Here is a 26,729-nt window from a genome sequence, read left to right on the forward strand (position 1 = left end):
AGGGCAATAACTAGACACGGTTACATATTAAGGCAATAACTAGGGTAATAACTAGACAAGGTTGGACATTAGGGCAATAACTAGACAAGGCTCGACATTAAGGCAATAACTCGGGCAATAACTAGACAAGGTTACATATTAAGGCAATAACTAGACAACGCCAGACATTAAGGCAATAACTAGGGCAACAATGAGACAAAGTTACATATAAAGGCAATAACTAGGGCAATAACTAGACAAGGTTACATATTAAGGCAATAACGAGACAACGCTAGAAATTAAGGCAATAACTAGGACAATAACTAGACAAGGTTACATATTAAGGCAATAACTAGGGAAACAATGAGATAAGGTTACATATTAAGGCAATAACTAGACAACACAAGACATTAAGGCAATAACTAGGACAATAACTAGACAATGCTAGACATTAAGGCAATAACTAGACAAGGTTACATATTAAGGCAATAACGAGGGTAATAACTAGACAAGGTTAGACATTAAGGCAATAACTAGACAAGGCTAGACATTAAGGCAATAAGTAGACAAGGCTAGACATTAAGGTAATAAGGGCAATAACTAGACAAGGTTACATATTAAGGCAATAACTAGGGTAATAACTAGACAAGGTTGGACATTAGGGCAATAACTAGACAAGGCTAGACATTAAGGCAATAACTCGGGCAATAACTAGACAAGGTTACATATTAAGGCAATAACTAGACAACGCCAGACATTAAGGCAATAACTAGGGCAACAATGAGACAAAGTGACATATAAAGGCAATAACTAGACAACGCAAGACATTAAGGCAATAACTAGGACAATAACTAGACAAGGTTACATATTAAGGCAATAACTAGGGAAACAATGAGACAAGGTTACATGTTAACAAGGACAAGCTTACAATGAGACGATGTCTCTTCGAAAAGATCGACTGGACAACCCTCCCATCCACTTTGTGAATAATCCTCTCCAAGAAGTTCTGTCACTCAAGCTTTTGGGTCTCACTATCTGCCATGATCTTTCTTGGGAAAACCACATTTCCAAGCTGGCCTCCAAAGCCAGTCGCCGACTGGGCATCCTCCGTCGTGCGAAGTCCTTCCTTGGCACACCTGAGCTCCTCACGCCATACAAGGCTTTCATCCGCAGCTCTATGGAATACTGCTCTCCCCTCTGGTCTGGTGCTCCTGCCTCACACCTAGCTCGTCTTCACGCTGTTGAAACCAAAGCTTTCAGAATCATTGGAATCTCCCGCGATGAAGCTAACTCCGAGGGCCTTTCACTCACTCACTGCAGGCAGGTTGGTGGTCTTTCCGTCTTCTACCGACTCCTCTCTGGCCTTGCCCCCCCAGCTCTCTCTGGGCTTTGTACCGAAAATATTCCTACAGGTCGCACAAGATCTGCCTGCAACCCTCTTATGGTTAAACTGCCAAAATCAAGACTCTCTGCTCACCTTCACTCCTTCATTCCTCTCTTCTCCCGCCTCTGGAACAAACTCCCTCACTCTCTTCAATCCCACTCCTCCCTCCAGCTCTTTAAAACAGCTGTTCACCACCATCTCTTATCTTCCCCCATCCAAAACCTTGATCTTTTCTATCCCCGCTAATTTCACCCCAATTCCACTTTTTTGAAATACCAACTTCTGTCTTGGAAATCCTTGGTGTCCTTGTGTTTTATACTTCTCCCACCCCACTTCCCAAGTCTCCTCCCCCCAAGCCCTCTCCCTCCCACACATCTCCCTGCTCTTAAATGTTGTGTGCTCTCAAGTGTTTGTGTGCTTCCCCTTCTCTTGTCTTCCGCTCCCTCTTTTTATATATTTTGTCTGTCTGGTTGATTTGTTTGTGAAGTAAATGTCAGCTCTTTCACGAGCCTCGATTCAGTATACAAAGAAAAAAAAAAAACGCAATAACTAGACAAGGTTACATATTAAGGCAATAACTAGACAACGCTAGACATTAAGGCAATAACTAGGGTAATAACTAGGGCAATGCTAGACATTAAGGCAATAACTAGGGCAATAACTAGACAACGCTAGACATTAAGGCAAGAACTAGGGCAATAACTAGACAACGCTAGACATTAAGGCAATAACTAGGGCAACAACGAGACAAGGTTACATATTAAGGCAATAACTAGACAACGCTAGACATTAAGGCAATAACTAGGGCAATAACTAGACAACGCTAGACATTAAGGCAAGAACTAGGGCAATAACTAGACAACGCTAGACATTAAGGCAATAACTAGGGCAACAACGAGACAAGGTTACATATTAAGGCAATAACTAGACAACGCTAGACATTAAGGCAATAACTAGGGCAACAACGAGACAAGGTTACATATTAAGGCAATAACTAGACAACGCTAGACATTAAGGCAATAACTAGGGCAATAACTAGACAACGCTAGACATTAAGGCAATAACTAGGGCAATAACTAGACAACGCTAGACATTAAGGCAATAACTAGGACAATAACTAGACAATGCTTGACATTAAGGCAATAACTAGGGCAATAACTAGACAAGGTTACATATTAAGGCAATAACTAGGGCAACAATGAGACAAGGTTACATATTAAGGCAATAACTAGACAAGGTTAGACATTAAGGCAATAACTATGGTAGTAACTAGTCAATGCTAGATATTATAGCAATAACTAAGGTAATAACTTGACAAGGTGAGACATTAACGTAATAACTAGACAAGGTTACATAATAAGGCATTAACTCGGGTAATAACTAGACAAGGTTAGACATTAAGGCAATAACTAGACAAGGCTAGACATTAAGGCAATAACTAGGGCAATAACTAGACAAGGTTACATATTAAGGCAATAACTAGGGTAATAACTCGACAAGGTTAGACATTAAGGTAATAGCTAGACAAGGCTAGACATTAAGGCAATAACTAGGGCAATAACTAGGCAAGGTTACATATCAAGGCAATAACTAGAGTAATAACTAGACAAGGTTAGACATCAGGGCAATAACTAGATAAGGCTAGACATTAAGGCAATAACTAGGGCAATAACTAGACAAGGTTACATATTAAGGCAATAACTAAGGCAATAACTACACAAGGTTACATATTAAGGCAATAACGAAGGCAATAACTAGACAAGGTTACATATTAAGGCAATAACTAGGGTAATAACTAGGGCAATAACTAGACAAGGTTACATATTAAGGCAAAAACTAGGGTAATAACTAGGGCAATAACTCGACAAGGTTACATATTAAGGCAATAACTAAGGCAATAACTACACAAGGTTACATATTAAGGCAATAACTAAGGCAATAACTAGACAAGGTTACATATTAAGGCAATAACTAAGGCAATAACTAGACAAGGTTACATATTAAGGCAATAACTAGGGTAATAACTAGGGCAATAACTAGACAAGGTTACATATTAAGGCAAAAACTAGGGTAATAACTAGACAAGGTTACATATTAAGGCAATAACTAAGGCAATAACTACACAAGGTTACATATTAAGGCAATAACTAAGGCAATAACTAGGGCAATAACTAGACAAGGTTACATATTAAGGCAATAACTAGGGTAATAACTAGGGCAATAACTAGACAAGGTTACATATTAAGGCAAAAACTAGGGTAATAACTAAGGCAATAACTACACAAGGTTACATATTAAGGCAATAACTAAGGCAATAACTACACAAGGTTACATATTAAGGCAATAACTAAGGCAATAACTAGACAAGGTTACATATTAAGGCAATAACTAGGGTAATAACTAGACAAGGTTACATATTAAGGCAATAACTAGGGCAATAACTAGACAAGGTTACATATTAAGGCAATAACTAAGGCAATAACTAGACAAGGTTACATATTAAGGCAATAACTAGGGTAATAACTAGGGCAATAACTAGACAAGGTTACATATTAAGGCAAAAACTAGGGTAATAACTAAGGCAATAACTACACAAGGTTACATATTAAGGCAATAACTAAGGCAATAACTACACAAGGTTACATATTAAGGCAATAACTAAGGCAATAACTAGACAAGGTTACATATTAAGGCAATAACTAGGGTAATAACTAGACAAGGTTACATATTAAGGCAATAACTAGGGTAATAACTAGGGCAATAACTAGACAAGGTTACATATTAAGGCAATAACTAAGGCAATAACTAGACAAGGTTACATATTAAGGCAATAACTAGGGTAATAACTAGGGCAATAACTAGACAAGGTTACATATTAAGGCAAAAACTAGGGTAATAACTAAGGCAATAACTACACAAGGTTACATATTAAGGCAATAACTAAGGCAATAACTAGACAAGGTTACATATTAAGGCAATAACTAAGGCAATAATACACAAGGTTACATATTAAGGTAATAACTAGGGTAATAACTAGGGCAATAACTAGACAAGGTTACATATTAAGGCAATAACTAAGGCAATAACTAGACAAGGTTACATATTAAGGCAATAACTAGGGTAATAACTAAGGCAATAACTAGACAAGGTTACATATTAAGGCAATAACTAAGGCAATAACTAGACAAGGTTACATATTAAGGCAATAACTAGGGTAATAACTAGGACAATAACTAGACAAGGTTACATATTAAGGCAAAAACTAGGGTAATAACTAAGGCAATAACTACACAAGGTTACATATTAAGGCAATAACTAAGGCAATAACTAGACAAGGTTACATATTAAGGCAATAACTAAGGCAATAATACACAAGGTTACATATTAAGGTAATAACTAAGGCAATAACTACACAAGGTTACATATTAAGGTAATAACTAGGGTAATAACTAGACAAGGTTAGAAAACGGAATGCTCTATCACTCGGACTGCATTTTGCTCTTACGATGGTTTTACAAATAAGGACTTTGGTGAAATGACAATCGGCCCACAGGTCTATCTTATGTAAGGGTTTATGTAAGCGTCAAAAGAGAGACTGCTGGGTTTAAAGAGTGAGAGCAGAGAGCATACAACTTCATTTTGTTTTGTTTCACACCCGACATACTCCCAGTAGATTTACAGAGTTGCAGGTAATTCCAGGTGTTACACGATCTAACTTCACCAATTACAGCTGTCTGGTCACGTTGTTTGTGAAGTTTGTACACATTGAATAGTTTGTTTAACTGTATGTTACCACTTTATACTTGTGTGACTGTGTGTTACCACTTTATACTTGTGTAACTGTGTGTTACCACTTTATACTTGTGTAACTGCGTGTTACCACTTTATACTTGTGTAACTGTGTTACCACTTTATACTTGTGTAACTGTGTGTTACCACTTTATACTTGTGTAACTGTGTTACCACTTTATACTTGTGTAACTGTGTTACCACTTTATACTTGTGTAACTGTGTTACCACTTTATACTTGTGTAACTGTGTTACCACTTTATACTTGTGTAACTGTGTTACCACTTTATACTTGTGTAACTGTGTTACCACTTTATACTTGTGTAACTGCGTGTTACCACTTTATACTTGTGTAACGGTGTGTTACCACTTTATACTTGTGTAACGGTGTGTTACCACTTTATACTTGTGTAACTGTGTGTTACCACTTTATAGTTGTGTAACGGTGTGTTACCACTTTATACTTGTGTAACTGTGTGTTACCACTTTATACTTGTGTAACTGTGTGTTACCACTTTATACTTGTGTAACTGTGTTACCACTTTATCCTTGTGTAACTGTGTGTTACCACTTTATACTTGTGTTTAACTGTGTGTTACCACTTTATCCTTGTGTAACGGTGTGTTACCACTTTATATAAAACACACCGTAATGGTTGATGCTGTTAATAAGTCTCACTCCGATCTGGGCGTTGTTGTTTGTCATCAGAACGATGTCAAAGAGATCGTCACTGTCTGGGCACAGCTCACGGAGACGTTCATTTACAACTTCCAAAGCCTGAAGGTTATAATCAGATAAACCTTCACAAGTGATCTTTATAAATGCAGCAACACACATTACAACTACAACAACAACAACAACAACAAGATACAATGTACACACAAACCAAATGGGAATTAGCGATTTTAAAAAACCCAGAGGGGTGTGTGTGTGTGTGTACGTTTCTATTTGTGTGTGTGTGTTTATGTATGCGTGTATGTGTGTGTCCGTGTGTGCGTGTGTACATTTCTATTTGTGTGTGTGTGTGTGTGTGTGTTTATGTATGCGTGTATGTGTGTGTTCGTGTGTGTGTGTGTGTGTGTGTGTGTGTGTGTGTGTGTGTGTGTGTGTGTGTGTGTGTGTGTGTGTGTGTGTGTACATTTCTATTTGTGTGTGTGTGTTTATGTATGCGTGTATGTGTGTGTCCGTGTGTGTGTGTGTACATTTCTATTTGTGTGTGTGTGTTTATGTATGCGTGTATGTGTGTCCGTGTGTAAGTGTGTGTGTGTGTGTGTGTGTGTGTGTGTGTGTGTGTGTGTGTGTGTGTGTGTGTGTGTGTGTGTGTGTGTGTGTGTGTGTGTGTGTGTGTGTGTGTGTACGTTTCTATTTGTGTGTGTGTGTTTATGTATGCGTGTATGTGTGTGTCCGTGTGTAAGTTTCTGTGTGTGTGTGTGTGTGTGTGTGTGTGTGTGTGTGTGTGTGTGTCTCGTTAACCACCCAAGGGAAACTACAATCATGGTTTTTCGAGGCAGGTTATGTGGTGGCCATTTTGTTTCTTGTGATTGTGTAATACATGGCTGCATCACTTAGTTCTTCTTATTTTTTTTAAATTAGTCTGAAGGCGTTTTATTTATTACGTCCGTCACCCAAAGTGGATGGAGGTTATGTTCTCACCCCTGTCTGTCTGTTTGTCCGTTTGTGAACAAGATATCTCAAAAAGTTGTGGACGGATTCGGACGAAATTTGGCAGAGATGTAGCGTTTGTGACGAGGACGAAATGATTAGATTTTGGTGAAGATTCGGATCCGGCTAGTATAATTTTTTAACTGATTCTTCACCATTGGGAGATAGGGACGAAAACTATACATAGCAGGATATCTGAAATAGTGGTGGACGGATGATTTCGATTAAATGTGATTCTGTATTGTGATTTCTGGTCGACTCTGGGATACAAAATGCAAACTGTTCACCTGGTGGAGGTATGTTCTCCAATGAATGCCGTTCTATTTACCCTCGCCAGATGAGAGGGTATTGCATTTGAGTCCGTTTGTTTGTTTGTTTGTTTGTTTGTTTGCTTGCTTATCCGCACAGAATAAATACGATTTTCTCTACAACCGTTGGACCGATTGACAGGAAATTTTCACCATTGGTGCAACTCCACCTGTATAATTTTTTTAATGATAATTATGACGTCACAGGTCACGTGGTATGGCCACCATATTGGAAAATCCGAAAAATTTTGCACCTCTATATCTCCAAAAGTGCTGAATAAAAAAAATGGAGACATTGCTCTTTGTAAAGAACTCTCCATGGGGAATAAAATATGTTAATGATAATGTCATCGGTGCCTCCTTTATGACGTCATAATTCGACAAATACAAAACTTAATCTGATCAAGATGAAATTTCTTGAGCGTCATCTTGGGATAAATTGGTGGAGAAAAAAAAAAAAACGATGACGTCATTGGTCAAGTGGTTCGGCCGCCATATTTTGTTTTAACACAAAAGCTTTAAAAACACTGAAAACATGTCCTGGTGAGGGTCTGCAATCTCTGATTGCTCTTTCTTGTTTTACATATGTTTTGATATTGTTTTGGAAATGGTTATGGGTTAGCCTTGCAGTCCCCATGACGATCTTCTCCATTTTGCCCTATTTTCTGCATTTCCCCTTGTTAGCCCCCTTGCCCACATTTCTTCTTCCACCATCTTTACCCAAGTCTTTCTCGGTCTTCCCCGTCCTCTACTTCCTTCAACATCCATTTCCATCACTCTTCTCAACCAGTCACTTTCATCCTTCCTCAACACATGACCAAACCATCTCAAACTGTTTCTCTTCACAGCATCCATCACAGGCTCTATTCCCATCATCTTTCGCAATTCATCATTTGTCTTCCTCTCTCTCAACGATACTCTCCACATCCACCAAACCATTCGCATTTCCACCCTTTCCAGTCTTCGTTGCTGCTCTACGTTCATTACCCATGTCTCGCTCCCATAAATCATAACACTTCTCACACATGCAGCACACACCTTTCCCTTCAGCTTCAACGACACTCCCCTCCTCGTCAGCACGCCACTCAGTTCCCGCAACTTCTTCCATTCACATCTCACTCGAGCAATCGTTGCCGAGTCTGATCCACCTTCTCCATTCAACATGTCTCCGAGGTAGCGCAATGTTTTCACACCTTCCAGCTTCACGCCCTCTCCAAGATCCAACTCAACATTTCCTCCATCTGCAGCTCCCTCTGTGCAAACCTTACACTTGAATGTAGCTGCCACACTGGTTAATGACCCTCTCAAACCACTACATTTTTGATGAACCCACTCAGCGCACATTGTACATTGAATGGAGTTCCCTCCAACACCCTTCCTGCACACAGCACACGGCTACTTCCCAGTTCTTTCCACCTCACCACATGCTTTACCACTTGCCATCACCTTCGTTTTTCTGATATTCACCTTCAGACCTTTTGTCTCCATACATTCCTTCTACTTGTTCATCTTCCCCTTCAGTCCATCCATACTTTCTGCAATCAACACCAGATCATCTGCATACAACAACTCCCACGGTAAACCCTCCTTTACGTTCTGAGCCAGCACCTCCATCACAGCTACAAATAGTAGTGCACTTAGTACCGACCCCTGATGCACTCCCACCTTCACCTCAAACTCACCACTGTTCCCGTCCTTCGTCCTTGCAGCTGTGCACGCTCTTTTGTACATTGCCATCACTACTCTGATCAACCATTCCTCCACTCCTAACTTCCTCAATGCCCATGTCACAACTTCACGTGGAACCCTATCGAATGCTTTCTCCAGATCAACAAACCCAAGAAACAACTTCTTTCTCTTCTCCATGTAGTTCTCCTGCAACTGTCTCACAATAGAAAGCGCGTCTGTCGTTCCTCTTCTTGGCATAAATCCAATCTGCATTTCGTCGATCTTCACTTTCTTCCTTATCCTCCTCTCCAACACCCTTTCCAATACCTTCATTCCATGCTCCAATAACTTTATCGCTCGGTACGAGCCACACTCCAGAGGGTCACCTTTCCCCTTGTATAGAGGGACGAGGGTACTCAGTTCCCAATCCACTGGAATGCGGCCTTCTTTCACCACCAGATTACAGATCTCTGTCATTCTCTTCACACCCCGACTTCCTGCTGCCTTCAACATATCTCCCACAACTCCCGTCGGCCCTCCCGCTTTTCCACTCTTCATTGCTTTTATGCTTCCTGCTTTATGCTTCCGAGTCCCTGGTGTTGGGCTAGCGGCTAGGGTGCCGGCTTAGGATCCTAGGATCCTGGGTTCGAATCTCGGTCGATCGCCGAATTAATGCCAGGGGGGTTGACTCAGCCTGTACATCTTTCCGAGGTCGGCTAATTGAGTACCAGTTCACTGGTAATTCCCTGTTTGTCGTTAAAGGCGGCAAAAAGGGTTGGCGTCAGGAAGGGCATCCGGCCGTAAAACATTGCTTCAAAAAGGGGACCAAAAAACAACAACTACCACGGTCCCCGAAAAGGCCAACCCCCACTTTGCGGGGAAAAATGGCCTCTAAACGGTGGTTTTTATTGCTTTTATGCTTCCTCAACTTCCTTCTCGGTTATCTTCTCTGCCGGTCCTAAAACTGGGTTACTCTCTATGTTGCCATCCCATTCATTCTCTGTATTCAACAGCATTTCCATATATCTCTTCCATCTTCCTTTAATTCCATCTGGGCCCACAACATTTTCACAAACATTTTGTTACACGTTTTGACTTTGGACCAACGTACCATGGGGCCATGTGCTTCACTGTCTCATTTAATGAGGCACCATGGGGCCTGCGTCTCACTTGGTGAGGCGCCATGGGGGGCATGGGCCACTTGGTGAGGCACCATGGGGGAAGTGGGCCACTTGGTGAGGCACCATGGGGGGAGTGGGCCACTTGGTGAGGCACCATGGGGGGAGTGGGCCACTTGGTGAGGCACCATGGGGGGAGTGGGCCACTTAGTGAGGCGCCATGGGGGGCCTGGCCCACTTGGTGAGGCGCCATGGGGGCTGTGGGCCACTTGGTGCAGAGCTGTAGATAGAGAGAGTTTGGCCAACTAAACAATAGGCACCATGTTGTTACCCAAGGTCAAGTGCACACACGCGTGCGTTCAAGCGTGCATGCAACTTACTGCTATTAGGGACGGGTTTATTTTTATGTTCCTGAGTTTCATACATTGTTTAGTCAGTTGCGAATGAGTGGAAGTTGGGATGGACGAGTGGAAGTTGGGATGGATTAGTGGAAGGTGGGATGGATTAGTGGAAGTTGGGATGGATTAGTGGAAGTTGGGATGGATTAGTGGAAGTTGGGATGGATTAGTGGAAGTTGGGATGGATTAGTGGAAGTTGGGATGGATTAGTGGAAGTTGGGATGGATTAGTGGAAGTTGGGATGGATGAGTGGAAGGAGGGATGGATGAGTGGAAGGAGGGATGGATGAGTGGAAGGAGGGATGTATGAGTGGAAGGAGGGATGGATGAGTGGAAGGAGTGATGGATGAGTGGAAGGAGTGATGGATGAGTGGAAGGAAGGATGGATGAGTGGAAGGAAGGATGGATGAGTGGAAGGAAGGATGGATGAGTGGAAGGAGGGATGGATGAGTGGAAGGTAGGAGGGATGGATGATGAGTGGAAGGAAGGATGGATGAGTGGAAGGAAGGATGGATGGATGATGAGTGGAAGGAAGGATGGATGAGTGGAAGGAAGGATGGATGAGTGGAAGGAAGGATGGATGAGTGGAAGTAAGGATAGATGGTGCCGTAACAACATGGTGCCTGTGAATCACATGACAGCGCTTAACCAATCATAGGGCAGACCAGTTGAAACCGGGTTGACCGAACTCTCTCTATCTACAGCTCTGACTTGGTGAGGCACCATGGGGGGTGTGGGCCACGGTGAGAAACCATAGGGGGGTGTGGGCCACCTGCTGTGGCATGGCAAAGGGATCTCCTCCTCAGAATCAGGTTAACAATGAAAAAGCCTGGTGTGAAAAGTCACCTTGTTAACAAGGCCTAACTCAGGTCACAAAATTGGTAACGTGACAAAGCCAAAACGTTAGCGCCACAAATTCTCCAACTGGAGAAACTGTTACGGATTCGTCACTTCCGTTGTGGTGGTTTGCATCCACTGTAAATATTTCTGATTCCATGTACTATTATTGTGTTCAAAAGGTTTATTGTTCATGAACTGTTTTCAAAAGGTAAAAAAGTTAATGTTAAAAGAAACAGGAAACCGGATGACGAGGAGGAGGAAGAGCGAGTCGGACAAGGAGCCGAGCGACTTGCGGTCTGGAGCGAACGTTGGCGAGCAAGAGTCACGAGCGAACTTTCTGGTTTCCGGGAAAAGGATTCCTGCGACAGAGTTGTCATCGCTGTGACCGATCAACCTGCGTGTCAGGTTTTTGGCGGTGGATTCTGAGGAGAATTATCGCCGGGCCGTTACGTCTCAAGAGCGGGTCGTCGGCCATTTTGACTCGCGCAGGACTTGTGCTTCGCTCGCGGTTTCGTCTCTTTTCGACCATTTTCACCGCATTCAGACGTCGATCTGGGGCGTGTGTGTGACGTGGCTTTTTGAAGGTTAATTCGTCCATACCCGAGGGTGTGATCTCTGTCGCCTGTAGGGTGCCTTTGGATTTCCCAGGCGCCTTGAGGGCGCCTTTGTACAGCGTCGGCTGTGTGACTGTACTTGCCATCTGCACGGGATTCTGGTCTCGATTGGACCTCGTTCTGGCGTTCGCTGGAGCGAATCAACTTCGTCTTGAAGCCAGGAATAAGAGACATTGGGGAATGTTCTTGTTTCACTCACTTGGAGCACAGTGAGTTATATATTACAAAACTGATGGTACCATCATAGGACATATTGATTGTACTATTGAATACTATTATTGTTGTACTGTTATTCTTGTGTGATCTTAATACAATATTTGTTTGTGAGTAACAATTGGGGTGGCTTCTCCATTGATCTTTGACATACGGAATAACACATTTTTCTGCCGTGACTCCTCTCAGGGCTCGGAGGTACACCGTGACCAGGGGGTCGGAGAGGAGCACGTAACAAAGCAAAAAAACAATAAATGTAATGTGTTGATTTTTGTTTGTGTCAGTTACCAAGAACGTTCATTTGTTAATGAAAAATGGAACTATCCTGCGATTTGGACGTTGGAAGTAAAAACTTGTGCCCAGTGAAAGTTACTTTGCTCTAAAACTTCAAAATAATTAAAGTTTACTCTTTTTTTTAACCCTGTGCTCACGAAGCGAAAAGCAGGGTTAGGCATTCGGGTGCGCACTTTTCCTCAGAAATTTTTCAGAATACGAGTGGCTTCTCCTGTAGAATTTTTTCACGTCATAGGTCACGTGGTACAGGCACCATCTTGGAAAAATGGAAAAAAGTTGCACCGTCCTCTATATCTCCGAAACCGCTCAACGGAAAAAACTGAAACATAGCTCATTGTCAAATACTCCCTTTGGGGAATAAGATATGTCAACGATGACGTCATCGGTGCCTTCGTTATGACGTCATATTTCGACAAGTACAACACTTATCCGATCATTATGAATTTTTTCTCAGCAACGGTTGGTCTGATGGGCACGAAATTTTCACCATAGGAGCACCTCCTCATGTAGAATATTTTAATGATAATAATGACGTCATAGGTCATGTGGTACAGGCACCATCTAGGAAAAATAGAAAAAAGTTGCACCTCTATATCTCCGAAACCACTCAACGGAAAAAAAAACTGAAACATGTCTCATTGTCAAGTACTCCCTTTGGGGAATAAGATATGTCAACGATGGTCATCAGTGCCTTCGTTATGACGTCATAATTCGACAAGTACAACACTTATCCGATCATTATGAATGTTTTCTCAGCAACTGTTGGTCTGATGGGCACGAAATTTTCACCATCGGAGCGCCTCATGTAGAATATTTTAATGATAATCATGACGTCATAGGTCATGTGGTACAGGCGCCATCTTGGAAAAACCAAAAAACGTTGCACCTCTATGTCTCCAAAACCGCTGCATGGAAAAAATTGAAATGTGGTTCTTTGTAAAGAACTCCATATGGGAAATAGGTGTTGTTAACGATGACGTCATTGGTGCCATAATTATGACGTCATAATTCGACAGGGGACAACGCTTAGTCCGATCTATGCAACAATTATTTGGAGAATATAAACGTATAATGTCATCGCTCACGTGGTCTGGCAGCCATATTGGATCAAAGGAAAAAAATATTCAAAAACAGAAGAGTTGGCTCGCAACAAGTTGACTGCGCAGGTTAAATATTCTATGAATACCATGTAGTTTCTCCATGTTATATGTTACTTTCGTTCATACAAAACATTGTTACATGTATGTACATGATTGGATGGTGCATGTATAAATGATTACAAAGTGGAGCAAATAGCTTTGTGTGGTGCAATAAAACAATTTTTGGTGTTAAACAAGAACGAGACCGTGGCTAACTCCAATTGATTTCTCGCTTAACTCCGCGGCTAACTCCAATTGATTTCTCGCTTAACTCCGCCGCTAACTCCAATTGATTTCTCGCTTAACTCCACGACTAACTCCAATTGATTTCTCGCTTAACTCCGCCGCTAACTCCAATTGATTTCTCGCTTAACTCCGCGACTAACTCCAATTGATTTCTCGCTTAACTCCGCGGCTAACTCCAATTGATTTCTCACTTAACTCCGCGACTAACTCCAATTGATTTCTCGCTTAACTCCACCGCTAACTCCAATTGATTTCTCGCTTAACTCCGCCGCTAACTCCAATTGATTTCTCGCTTAACTCCGCGACTAACTCCAGTTGATTTCTCGCTTAACTCCACCGCTAACTCCAATTGATTTCTCACTTAACTGCACGGCTAACTCCAATTGATTTCAAGGTTAACTCAGGGGCTAACTCCAATTGATTTCTCGCTTAACTCCGCGGCTAACTCCAATTTATTTCTCGCTTACCTGCACAGCTAACTCCAATTGATTTCTCGCTCAACTCCGCGACTAACTCCAGTTGATTTCTCGCTTCACTCCACTGCTAACTCCAATTGATTTCTCACTTAACTGCACGGCTAACTCCAATTGATTTCTCACTTAACTCCGCGGCTAACTCCAATTTATTTCTCGCTTACCTGCACAGCTAACTCCAATTGATTTCTCGCTCAACTCCGCGACTAACTCCAGTTGATTTCTCGCTTCACTCAACTGCTAACTCCAATTTATTTCTCGCTTACCTGCACAGCTAACTCCAATTGATTTCTCGCTCAACTCCGCGACTAACTCCAGTTGATTTCTCGCTTCACTCCACTGCTAACTCCAATTGATTTCTCGCTTAACTCCGCGGCTAACTCCAATTGATTTCTAGCTTAACTGCACGGCTAACTCCAATTGATTTCTCGCTCAACTCTGCGACTAACTCCAGTTGATTTCTCGCTTAACTCCGCGGCTAACTCCAATTGATTTCTCGCTTAACTCCACGGCTAACTCCAATTGATTTCTCGCTTAACTCCGCGGCTAACTCCAATTGATTTCTCGCTCAACTCCGCGGCTAACTCCAATTGATTTCTCGCTCAACTCTGCGACTAACTCCAGTTGATTTCTCGCTTCACTCCACTGCTAACTCCAATTGATTTCTCGCTTAACTCCGCGGCTAACTCCAATTGATTTCTCGCTTAACTCCGCGGCTAACTCCAATTGATTTCTCGCTTAACTCCGCGGCTAACTCCAATTGATTTCTCGCTTAACTCCGCGGCTAACTCCAATTGATTTCTCGCTTAACTCCACCGCTAACTCCAGTTGATTTCTCACTTCACTCCGCGGCTAACTCCAATTGATTTCTCGCTTAACTCCGCGGCTAACTCCAATTGATTTCTCGCTTAACTCCGCGGCTAACTCCAATTGATTTCTCGCTTAACTCCGCGGCTAACTCCAATTGATTTCTCGCTTAACTCCGCGGCTAACTCCAATTGATTTCTCGCTTAACTCCACCGCTAACTCCAGTTGATTTCTCGCTTAACTCCGCGGCTAACTCCAATTGATTTCTCGCTTAACTCCACCGCTAACTCCAATTGATTTCTCGCTTAACTCCGCGGCTAACTCCAATTGATTTCTCGCTTAACTCCGCGGCTAACTCCAATTGATTTCTCGCTCAACTCTGCGACTAACTCCAATTGATTTCTCGCTCAACTCCGCGGCTAACTCCAATTGATTTCTCGCTCAACTCTGCGACTAACTCCAGTTGATTTCTCGCTTCACTCCACTGCTAACTCCAATTGATTTCTCGCTTAACTCCGCGGCTAACTCCAATTGATTTCTCGCTTAACTCCGCGGCTAACTCCAATTGATTTCTCACTTAACTGCACGGCTAACTCCAATTTATTTCTCGCTCAACTCTGCGGCTAACTCCAATTGATTTCTCGGTTAACATTGGATATGAAAATACAGTTTTGCGTATTCCCTGTTATTTGTATGCACCCAATGTGTGACATGACCTTGGGTGTACTGTTGTGATTACACAAAACATGAAAACAGCAAGACTTTACCCCACCACCACATTTCACCTGTACAGGTAGATTTCATCAAAATGATCCAACCTGCACAGACATCACAGATCTCACCTCGACAAACGGGAATGCTGCACCTTTTGGCAGTGGTTCCTCTTCGTGCTCGATTTGGTAAGAGACATATTTTTCCACACCCTCTTTCTCAAATATTTCACGCTCGATATCCAAGTCAAAGAGCGCGCGGGAAGACACGGCGATGGTGAGCGCGTCCTCGGGCTTCGGCTGCAAAGGAGACAACATGGATTAGGGACAAAGAAAAAGGCTTTCCTCAAAAATCAAGGAACATTCCGGCTTCACCGAAACGGGGCAGAACATGTGAATCCTTTTCTGTAGTTTGCAATCAGTCTCACTCATCGTTCCCAGGGTTGGAGGTTCCCGATCTTGGGGGGTGGGGAAGATGGACGGGGGCGGGGGAAGATGGGGGGGGGATAGAGGGAGGGAGGGGGTCCTCGTAGCTTCAATCAACCACCGCGTCCTTACCAGTCCACTTGAGTGCCTCTTGTACTCTTGCAGTCAAAAGGTTCAAGTATAAATATTGTTTAAATTTTTCTAGCAAATGCACAAGATCGTTCATAAAGGGATTGGAATCGTAAAATGTTGAGGCAGCTTTGCATTTGAGGTAATAAAAAACAAAACAATGTATTGAACGGGAAAGAGTGGAACGCCACCCGGCCCCATGTGCATCTGGGAAAGAGTGGAACTCCACCCGGCCCCATGTGCATCTGGGAAAGAGTGGAACTCCACCCGGTCCCATGTGCATCTGGGAAGGAGTGGAACTCCCCCCGGCCCCATGTGCATCTGGGAAAGAGTGGAACTCCACCCGGCCCCATGTGCATCTGGGAAAGAGTGGAACTCCACCCGGTCCCATGTGCATCTGGGAAGGAGTGGAACTCCCCCCAGCCCCATGTGCATCTGGGAAAGAGTGGAACTCCACCCGGCCCCATGTGCATCTGGGAAAGAGTGGAACTCCCCCCAGCCCCATGTGCATCTGGGAAAGAGTGGAACTCCCCCCTGGCACCTCTCACCTTCCAACCTCCCCCCCCCCCCAACCCCCGCCCCCTCCCCCAGCCCCATGTGGATATCTGTTCATAAAGGCAAAGAGTGACGTCATGCAGGTGAATATACACCTGAAGGCTTATTATTTTGTTTGAAGTCGAATGTTGTCCTGTGAATCTGGTGTCTTTGGAGAGGTTCGTTCCATCGCTCTAGGCTCAAGGCGAGAGGTGGTACCCACTGTGCCAGAAGGCATGACACCTCCTTCCGAGGATCACGTTGTTTGAGGTCAAGACGCAGGTGGGAGGGATCGGTTGGTGCTTGTGGTAAACCGGTACTGGACAATGGGTGCACTGTAAAGTATCGAGCCAGGGCGTGCCATGTGGTAGCAGTAACAGTTGCCATGCAGTCGCCATCAGCAAAGAGCAGAGGGTGCAAAGAGTTGGCATGATTGACAGCAGCTCTTGGATGCCAGCAGCAGCTCTTGGACGCCAACAGCAGCTCTTGGACGCCAGCAGCAGCTCTTGGACGCCAGCAACGGCTCTTGGACGCCAGCAGCGGCTCTTGGACGCCAGCAGCGGCTCTTGGACGCCAGCAGCGGCTCTTGGACGCCAGCAGCGGCTCTTGGACGCCAGCAGCGGCTCTTGGACGCCAGCAGCGGCTCTTGGACGCCAGCAGCGGATCTTGGACGCCAGCAGCGGATCTTGGACGCCAGCAGCGGCTCTTGGACGCCAGCAGCGGCTCTTGGACGCCAGCAGCGGCTCTTGGACGCCAGCAGCGGCTCTTGGACGCCAGCAGCGGCTCTTGCACGCCACCAGCGGCTCTTGCACGCCACCAGCGGCTCTTGCACGCCACCAGCGGCTCTTGCACGCCACCAGCGGCTCTTGCACACCACCAGCGGCTCTTGCACACCACCAGCGGCTCTTGCACACCACCAGCGGCTCTTGCACACCACCAGCGGCTCTTGCACACCACCAGCGGCTCTTGCACACCACCAGCGGCTCTTGCACACCACCAGCGGCTCTTGCACACCACCAGCGGCTCTTGCACACCACCAGCGGCTCTTGCACACCACCAGCGGCTCTTGCACACCACCAGCGGCTCTTGCACACCACCAGCGGCTCTTGCACACCACCAGCGGCTCTTGCACACCACCAGCGGCTCTTGCACACCACCAGCGGCTCTTGCACACCACCAGCGGCTCTTGGACACCACCAGCGGCTCTTGGACACCACCAGCGGCTCTTGGACACCACCAGCGGCTCTTGGACACCACCAGCGGCTCTTGGACACCACCAGCGGCTCTTGGACACCACCAGCGGCTCTTGGACACCACCAGCGGCTCTTGGACACCACCAGCGGCTCTTGGACACCACCAGCGGCTCTTGGACACCACCAGCAGCTCTTGGACCCCACCAGCAGCTCTTGGACGCCAGCAGTAGCTCTTGGACGCCAGCAGCAGCTCTTGGATGCCAGCAGCAGCTCTTGGACGCCACCAGCAGCTCTTGGACGCCAGCAGCAGCTCTTGGACGCCAGCAGCAGCTCTTGGATGCCAGCAGCGGCTCTTGGACACCACCAGCAGCTCTTGGACACCACCAGCAGCTCTTGGACGCCACCAGCAGCAGCTCTTGGATGCCACCAGAAGCAGCTTTTGGACGCCACCAGCAGCAACTCTTGGATGCCACCAGCAGCAGCTCTTGGACGCCACCAGCAGCAGCTCTTGGACGCCACCAGCAGTGTTTAGTTTTGCGTTGAGTAGGCCAGTGAGATTAGGTGTTCTTTTGGCGCTTTGCTTTGATGCTTTTGGTTTGGCGCTGGGATGCCACGCGGCAGGCCTGGGCAAGTCTACAGAGGCCGAAGGTACGAGCTGCAGGGGGAGTGGCCCGGTAAGCAACGAGCCGCCAATCAGGGCTCGAGGGCAGTGGCTTACCACTGCGGCAGGAGGCGGGGCTTGGAACATTCGGGTAAGATCTGGGAGGTGCCATATAAGGCCCTGCCCCGAGCCCATTAAGGAGAACGGACGGCACGAGATCGCATGAGTACAGCAGCAGGACGCGCATGAGTGAGAACGCAGAACGCAGAAGGCAGACGAGAACGCGAGTGGAGCTGCAGAACGAGGAATTGAACTGACTATTGCACACGAACTTTCCCCGTTCCCCGTTCCCCGTTCCCCGTTCCCCGTGCACTTCGCTGTATTAATCGCGCGCTCGAGAGGACGACCCGCGCCAGGCCACAGACGCGCGATTTCCTCCTGCCTGCCTTCGCCTGGATACATGCCGTGAACATCGTAGAGCCACGCCGGGCGAGCTGCCCCGGGGCGACCGACGGCAAAGCGCGCGAACCTGCTCTTCTTCCATTACCCCGTGTGAGTGATTGGGCCCATTTGTCTGGGAATTAAGTTCAACTGGTTAAGCTCTGCTCTGTGTCCCTTTCCTTTCATTCTGAATCATTGTAAATAATAAATAAATCATGTTCTTCCTCCGATTTGACCGTCCTGTCCCTTTCATCCATTGGTTTCGCATGGTACAAATAAAACCGCTCGAATCAGGTTCCAATAAAAGTAACAGCACGAGTCACGTGATACGCATTCCGCTCGGGCGTACTTGATTAAGCGTGGCTCGTGCGAGGCTCGATCCCCACTTTCGTGGAAGAGTGGGTACCAAAGGTACGTGCGAATTTGTCCTGAAACCCTTTTTCACGTTTGCCCGGAAGTGGCGATTCGGTCTCGCGGACCCGAAGACCCAGGGGGGGGAAAGGGGTTTAATCCCCCCTTTCTAACGGGAACGGGCAATCCTCAACAATATATATATATATATATATATATATATATATATATATATATATATATATATACATATGGATGGATGGATGGATGTATGTATGTATGTATGTATGTATGTATGTATGTATGTATGTATATGTGTGAATAAGAGAGAGACAGAATTGTGAGGAGCAGAAATGAAAAAAACGAGGTGTGTGTGTGTGTGTGTGTGCGTGTCAATAAGAGAGACAGAATTGTGAGGAGCCGAAATGAAAGAACGAGGTGTGTGTGTGTGTGTGTGTGTGTGTGTGTGTGTGTGTGTGTGTGTGTGTGTGTGTGTGTGTGTGTGTGTGTGTGTGTGTGTGTGTGTGTGTGTGTGTGTGTGTGTGTGTGTGTGTGTGTGTGTGTGTGTGTGTGACCCACTCCCCTGTGGGTGATCCTCTCTCTGGTGGAGTGTGCGTGATGTGGGAGGGAGAGGATTTGAGCTTTTGGAGTCACATTTTACATGAGATGTATTTACACATTTCAAACTGTATTTCCTATGTGCACGCACATGCATTCACATGTTATCAGAAGTAAATACATTGTGTAGATTACATTATTTGTGGATCTGATAAATTGCCAGTAACCAGTTTGTAAAACTGAATGTGCAGCATCTAAATGAAGACGTCCATGCCCATTGGATTCCCACGGGTGCCCCCACCTGTATGTGTACACTACTGGTCAAAAGTTTTAGAACACCTCAATTTTTCCAGTTTTTATTGAAATTTACCCTGTTTAATATCTCGATGTTCTCTGAAATTAAGCATAGAACAAATAAACAATTGGAGATAAAAAAAGGAAATCATAGAATCATTTTGTTTTACAAAATTTAATTTACATTTTTGACTCGGCAAAGTAGCCACCTTTTGCAGGTATAACCGCCGAACACACTCGTGGCATTCTTTCTACAATGGAAATCAAATATTGTTCGGGAGGTTCTTCCCAACACTGTTGCAGAAGTTCCCACAAACGTGTTGCACTTGTAAGTTGCTTTGCTTTCACCCTTCTGTCCAGTTCATCCCAAACCAGCTCGATGGGGTTTAAGTCTGGAGACTGTGCTGGTCATTCCATGATTTGAAGCAGACAGACTTGTTCTTTTCCTCGAAGGTCGTTATTCAACATTAAATTCAACTACCAGTCAGCCATGTTTGATCAAAGCTAAACGACGTGCATAATATGTACATTGTGTATTTCGTGCATCGTCTTTGTGCCAAGTATGAACAAAATTGGTCCATACATTTCCGAGATATGGTTGTGGATGCACGCACGGACGGACGAGACCCAGTCCATAAGACCCCGTTTCGGACAAAGCCCAGCGGGGGCTAATAAAGACAGAGCATCCTTTGTCGATTTTAAAAGACAGTTGTGAGCGTTAATGGACGTTTTAAAATCACATTACCGTTCTGGGTTTCTTCTTGGGTTGCAGATTCTGGTACTGTTCCTGAGCCTTCTTCCACGAACCTGCATCGTCCTGGACCCCCTGTGCGTCCTGGACCCCCTGTGCGTCCTGGACCCCCTGTGCGTCCTGGACCCCCTGTGCGTCCTGGACCCCCTGTGCGTCCTGGACCCCCTGTGCGTCCGTTTGAGCTGGTTCGACGCTCATTGCAAACTTGGGACATTCCTACCAAGACAAGTTAGACAGGACAAAATACATTCACACATCACGATCACAACTGTACTTAAATTTCATACACTCGGCACACCACGCCCGTGCGTACACTACGTACACTCGTTTCATACACGCTCCACACCACGTACAAGCGTTTCATACGTGTTCCACACCACGTACACTCGTTTCATACACGCTCCACACCACGTACAAGCGTTTCATACGTGTTCCACAACACGTACACTCGTTTCATACACGCTCCACACCACGTACAAGCGTTTCATACGTGTTCCACAACACGTACACTCGTTTCATACACGCTCCACCCTACGTACACTCGTTTCATACACGCTCCACCCTACGTACACTCGTTTCATACACGCTCCACCCTACGTACACTCGTTTCATACACGCCCCACCCTACGTACACTCGTTTCATACACGCTCCACCCTACGTACACTCGTTTCATACACGCTCCACCCTACGTACACTCGTTTCATACACGCTCCACCCTACGTACACTCGCTTCATACACGTCCCACCCTACGCACACTCGTTTCATACACGCCCCACCCTACGCACACTCGTTTCATACACGCTCCACACCACGCACACTCGTTTCATACACGCTCCACCCTACGTACACTCGTTTCATACACGCTCCACCCTACGTACACTCGTTTCATACACGCTCCACCCTACGTACACTCGTTTCATACACGCTCCACCCTACGTACACTCGTTTCATACACGCTCCACCCTACGTACACTCGTTTCATACACGCCCCACCCTACGTACACTCGTTTCATACACGCTCCACCCTACGTACACTCGTTTCATACACGCCCCACCCTACGTACACTCGTTTCATACACGCTCCACCCTACGTACACTCGTTTCATACACGCCCCACCCTACGTACACTCGTTTCATACACGCCCCACCCTACGTACACTCGTTTCATACACGCTCCACGCTACGTACACTCGTTTCATACATGCTCCACCCTACGTACACTCGCTTCATACACGTCCCACCCTACGCACACTCGTTTCATACACGCCCCACCCTACGCACACTCGTTTCATACACGCTCCACCCAACGGATATACACTCGTTTCATACACGCTCCACCCTACGCTCACTCGTTTCATACACACTCCACCCTATGTACACTCGTTTCATACACGCTCCACCCTACGGATATACACTCGTTTCATACACACTCCACCCTACGCCCACTCGTTTCATACACGCTCCACCCTACGTACACTCGTTTCATACATGCTCTACCCTACGTACACTCGTTTCATACACGCTCCACCCTATGTACACTCGCTTCATACACGTCCCACCCTAGGCACACTCGTTTCATACACGCCCCACCCGACGTACACTCGTTTCACACACGCTCCACCCTACGTACACTCGTTTCATACACGCTCCACCCTATGTACACTCGCTTCATACACGTCCCACCCTAGGCACACTTGTTTCATACACGCTCCACCCTACGGATATACACTCGTTTCATACACACTCCACCCTACGCCCACTCGTTTCATACACGCTCTACCCTACGTACACTCGTTTCATACACGCTCCACCCTATGTACACTCGCTTCATACACGTCCCACCCTAGGCACACTCGTTTCATACACGCCCCACCCGACGTACACTCGTTTCACACACGCTCCACCCTACGTACACTCGTTTCATACACGCTCCACCCTATGTACACTCGCTTCATACACGTCCCACCCTAGGCACACTCGTTTCATACACGCCCCACCCTACGTACACTCGTTTCACACACGCTCCACCCTACGTACACTCGCTTCATACACGTCCCACCCTACGCACACTCGTTTCATACACGCCCCACCCTACGCACACTCGTTTCATACACACTCCACACCACGCACACTCGTTTCATACACGCCCCACCCTACGTACACTCGTTTCACACACGCTCCACCCTACGTACACTCGCTTCATACACGTCCCACCCTACGCACACTCGTTTCATACACGCCCCACCCTACGCACACTCGTTTCATACACGCTCCACACCACGCACACTCGTTTCATACATGCCCCACCCTACGTACACTCGTTTCACACACGCTCCACCCTACGTACACTCGCTTCATACACGTCCCCCCCTACGCACTCGTTTCATACACGCCCCACCCTACGTACACTCGTTTCATACACGCTCCACCCTACATACACTCATTTCATACACGCTCCACCCTACGTACACTCGTTTCATACACGCTCCACCCTACGTACACTCGTTTCATACACGCTCCACCCTACGTACACTCGTTTCATACACGCTCCACCCTACGTACACTCGTTTCATACACGCTCCACCCTATGCACACTCGTTTCATACACACTCCACCCTATGTACACTCGTTTCATACACGCTCCACCCTACGGATGTACACTCGTTTCATACACACTCCACCCTAAGCACACTCGTTTCATACACGCTCCACCCTACGTACACTCGTTTCATACATGCTCCACCCTACGTACACTCGTTTCACACACGCTCCACCCTATGCATACTCGTTTCATACACGCTCCACCCTACGTACACTCGTTTCATACACGCTCCACCCTACGTACACTGGCTTCATACACGTCCCACCCTAGGCACACTCGTTTCATACACGCCCCACCCTACGTACACTCGTTTCACACACGCTCCACCCTACGTACACTCGCTTCATACACGTCCCACCCTACGCACACTCGTTTCATACACGCTCCACCCTACGGATATACACTCGTTTCATACACGCTCCACCCTATGTACACTCGTTTCATACACCCTCCACACCACGCCCTACGTACGTACCCTCGTTTCATACACCCTCCACACCACGCCCTACGTACGTACCCTCGTTTCATACACCCTCCACACCACGTTCTACGTACGTACCCTCGTTTCATGCACCCTCCACACCACGCCCTACGTACGTACACTCGTTTCATGCACCCTCCGCACCACGCCCTACGTACGTACCCTCGTTTCATACACCCTCCACACCACGTTCTACGTACGTACCCTCGTTTCATGCATCCTCCACACCACGCCCTACGTACGTACACTCATTTCATGCACCCTCCACACCACGCCCTACGTACGTACACTCATTTCATGCACCCTCCACACCACGCCCTACGTACGTACCCTCGTTTCATACACCCTCCATACCACGCCCTACGTACGTACACTCATTTCATGCACCCTCCACACCACGCCCTACGTACGTACACTCGTTTCATGCACCCTCCACACCACGCCCTACGTACGTACCCTCGTTTCATACACCCTCCATACCACGCCCTACGTACGTACCCTCGTTTCATGCACCCTCCACACCACGCCCTACGTGCGTACCCGTACCCTCGTTTCATACACCCTCCATACCACGCCCTACGTACGTACCCTCGTTTCATACACCCTCCACACCACGCCCTACGTACGTACCCTCGTTTCATACACCCTCCACACCACGCCCTACGTACGTACCCTCGTTTCATACACCCTCCACACCACGTTCTACGTACGTACCCTCGTTTCATACACCCTCCATACCACGCCCTACGTACGTACCCTCGTTTCATACACCCTCCATACCACGCCCTACGTACGTACCCTCGTTTCATACACCCTCCACACCACGTTCTACGTACGTACCCTCGTTTCATACACCCTCCATACCACGCCCTACGTACGTACCCTCGTTTCATACACCCTCCACACCACGCCCTACGTACGTACCCTCGTTTCATACACCCTCCACACCACGTTCTACGTACGTACCCTCGTTTCATACACCCTCCATACCACGCCCTACGTACGTACCCTCGTTTCATACACCCTCCATACCACGCCCTACGTACGTACCCTCGTTTCATGCACCCTCCACACCACGCCCTACGTGCGTACCCGTACCCTCGTTTCATACACCCTCCACACCACGTTCTACGTACGTACCCTCGTTTCATACACCCTCCACACCACGTTCTACGTACGTACCCTCGTTTCATACACCCTCCACACCACGCCCTACGTACGTACCCTCGTTTCATACACCCTCCACACCACGTTCTACGTACGTACCCTCGTTTCATACACCCTCCATACCACGCCCTACGTACGTACCCTCGTTTCATACACCCTCCACACCACGTTCTACGTACGTACCCTCGTTTCATACACCCTCCATACCACGCCCTACGTACGTACCCTCGTTTCATACACCCTCCACACCACGTTCTACGTACGTACCCTCGTTTCATACATCCTCCACACCACGCCTTACGTACGTACACTCGTTTCATACACCCTCCACACCACGTTCTACGTACGTACCCTCGTTTCATACATCCTCCACACCACGCCTTACGTACGTACCCTCGTTTCATACACCCTCCACACCACGTTCTACGTACGTACCCTCGTTTCATACATCCTCCACACCACGCCTTACGTACGTACCCTCGTTTCATGCACCCTCCACACCACGCCCTACGTACGTACCCTCGTTTCATACACCCTCCACACCACGTTCTACGTACGTACCCTCGTTTCATACACCCTCCACACCACGTTCTACGTACGTACACTCGTTTCATACACCCTCCACACCACGCCCTACGTACGTACCCTCGTTTCATACACCCTCCACACCACGCCCTACGTACGTACACTCGTTTCATACACCCTCCACACCACGCCCTATGTACGTACCCTCGTTTCATACACCCTCCACACCACGCTCTACGTACGTACGTACACTCGTTTCATATGCGCTCCAACACCACGGCCGTACTTCCGTGCACTTGTCCCGATGGGCGTGTCTGGAGGAGCGATGGGCGTGTCTATGACGTCTGTGTGCTCGCGGACACTTTTGCTGTGATTAAAACTAAAAATCCCTCATATTAGGACCAAAGTGTTCACATGAATAGTCACTGTGACTGCACAGCATTAGTATCATCGAATAGGAGGTTATTCCACTTCCACAGAAGTCACGAAGCACGAACATCATCGATGAAGGATTTCACGAACACATTGATTGAGAATTAGTGGGGCGGCTTAGCCCAAATATTCAAAAGAATTGTGCATTTTGTGATACAAGCACCAAATTTGGCACAAATGTACATTAATATGTTGCGAACATTTTCAGATATTGGGCCACTTGAAATTCTCTCTTTATGTCCGCCATATTGGATTTCAAAATGGCCGCCACTTGAAATCTACATTTGCTATTATCTCTGGACGTAATGCAGCTATTGACTTGATTCTGGTATCTAAATGTATGTTTTTGGGGGCAAGGAATCCAATGGTACCAATTTCAACTTAATATTATCTATCACAGTCTGTTATATAATTTTATTTGGAAATTATCTAGGCAAATATTGGATTCAACACAATACTTTGAAAAGAATGTCTTAGTTCTGTAAATGTCTTAGGTATAATACTGACATGCTACATGGTCTAGTATTTGAGGCTAGGTGTACTGGTATCTGAGGCTAGGTATATACCGGTACTGAAGATACGTGTACATAAACAGTGTCAT

General features: G+C 46.4%; 1 protein-coding gene across 11 annotated transcripts in view; it reads right to left on the reverse strand.

Annotated features, from left to right (window-relative positions):
- Window positions 1-26,069, reverse strand: part of LOC137429536 (cytosolic 5'-nucleotidase 1A) — a 42,939-nt gene extending 16,870 nt beyond the window's left edge. For 2 of the 11 annotated variants that reach the window (XR_013623749.1, XM_068119511.2), the window contains exons 1-4: window positions 25,947-26,011; window positions 20,914-21,135; window positions 15,774-15,941; window positions 5,800-5,929 (exon numbers count right to left, since the gene is read on the reverse strand). Coding sequence is in view for 8 of the 11 variants with exons in the window: in XM_068119511.2 (XP_067975612.2) it covers window positions 5,800-5,929; window positions 15,774-15,941; window positions 20,914-21,117 (502 nt within the window). In the remaining 3 variants the exon portion in view is untranslated. Of the gene's footprint in view, window positions 1-5,799; window positions 5,930-15,773; window positions 15,942-20,913; window positions 21,136-25,900 lie in introns of all 11 variants that reach the window. The other 9 variants (XR_013623751.1, XM_068119513.2, XM_078779559.1 and 6 more) reach the window with 8 other exon arrangements.
- Between the last annotated feature and the right edge of the window lie 660 nt (window positions 26,070-26,729).

This window comes from Myxine glutinosa, chromosome 6, assembly GCF_964187855.1.
Source record: "Myxine glutinosa chromosome 6, kmMyxGlut1.1, whole genome shotgun sequence".
Lineage (NCBI taxonomy): Eukaryota > Metazoa > Chordata > Myxini > Myxiniformes > Myxinidae > Myxine > Myxine glutinosa.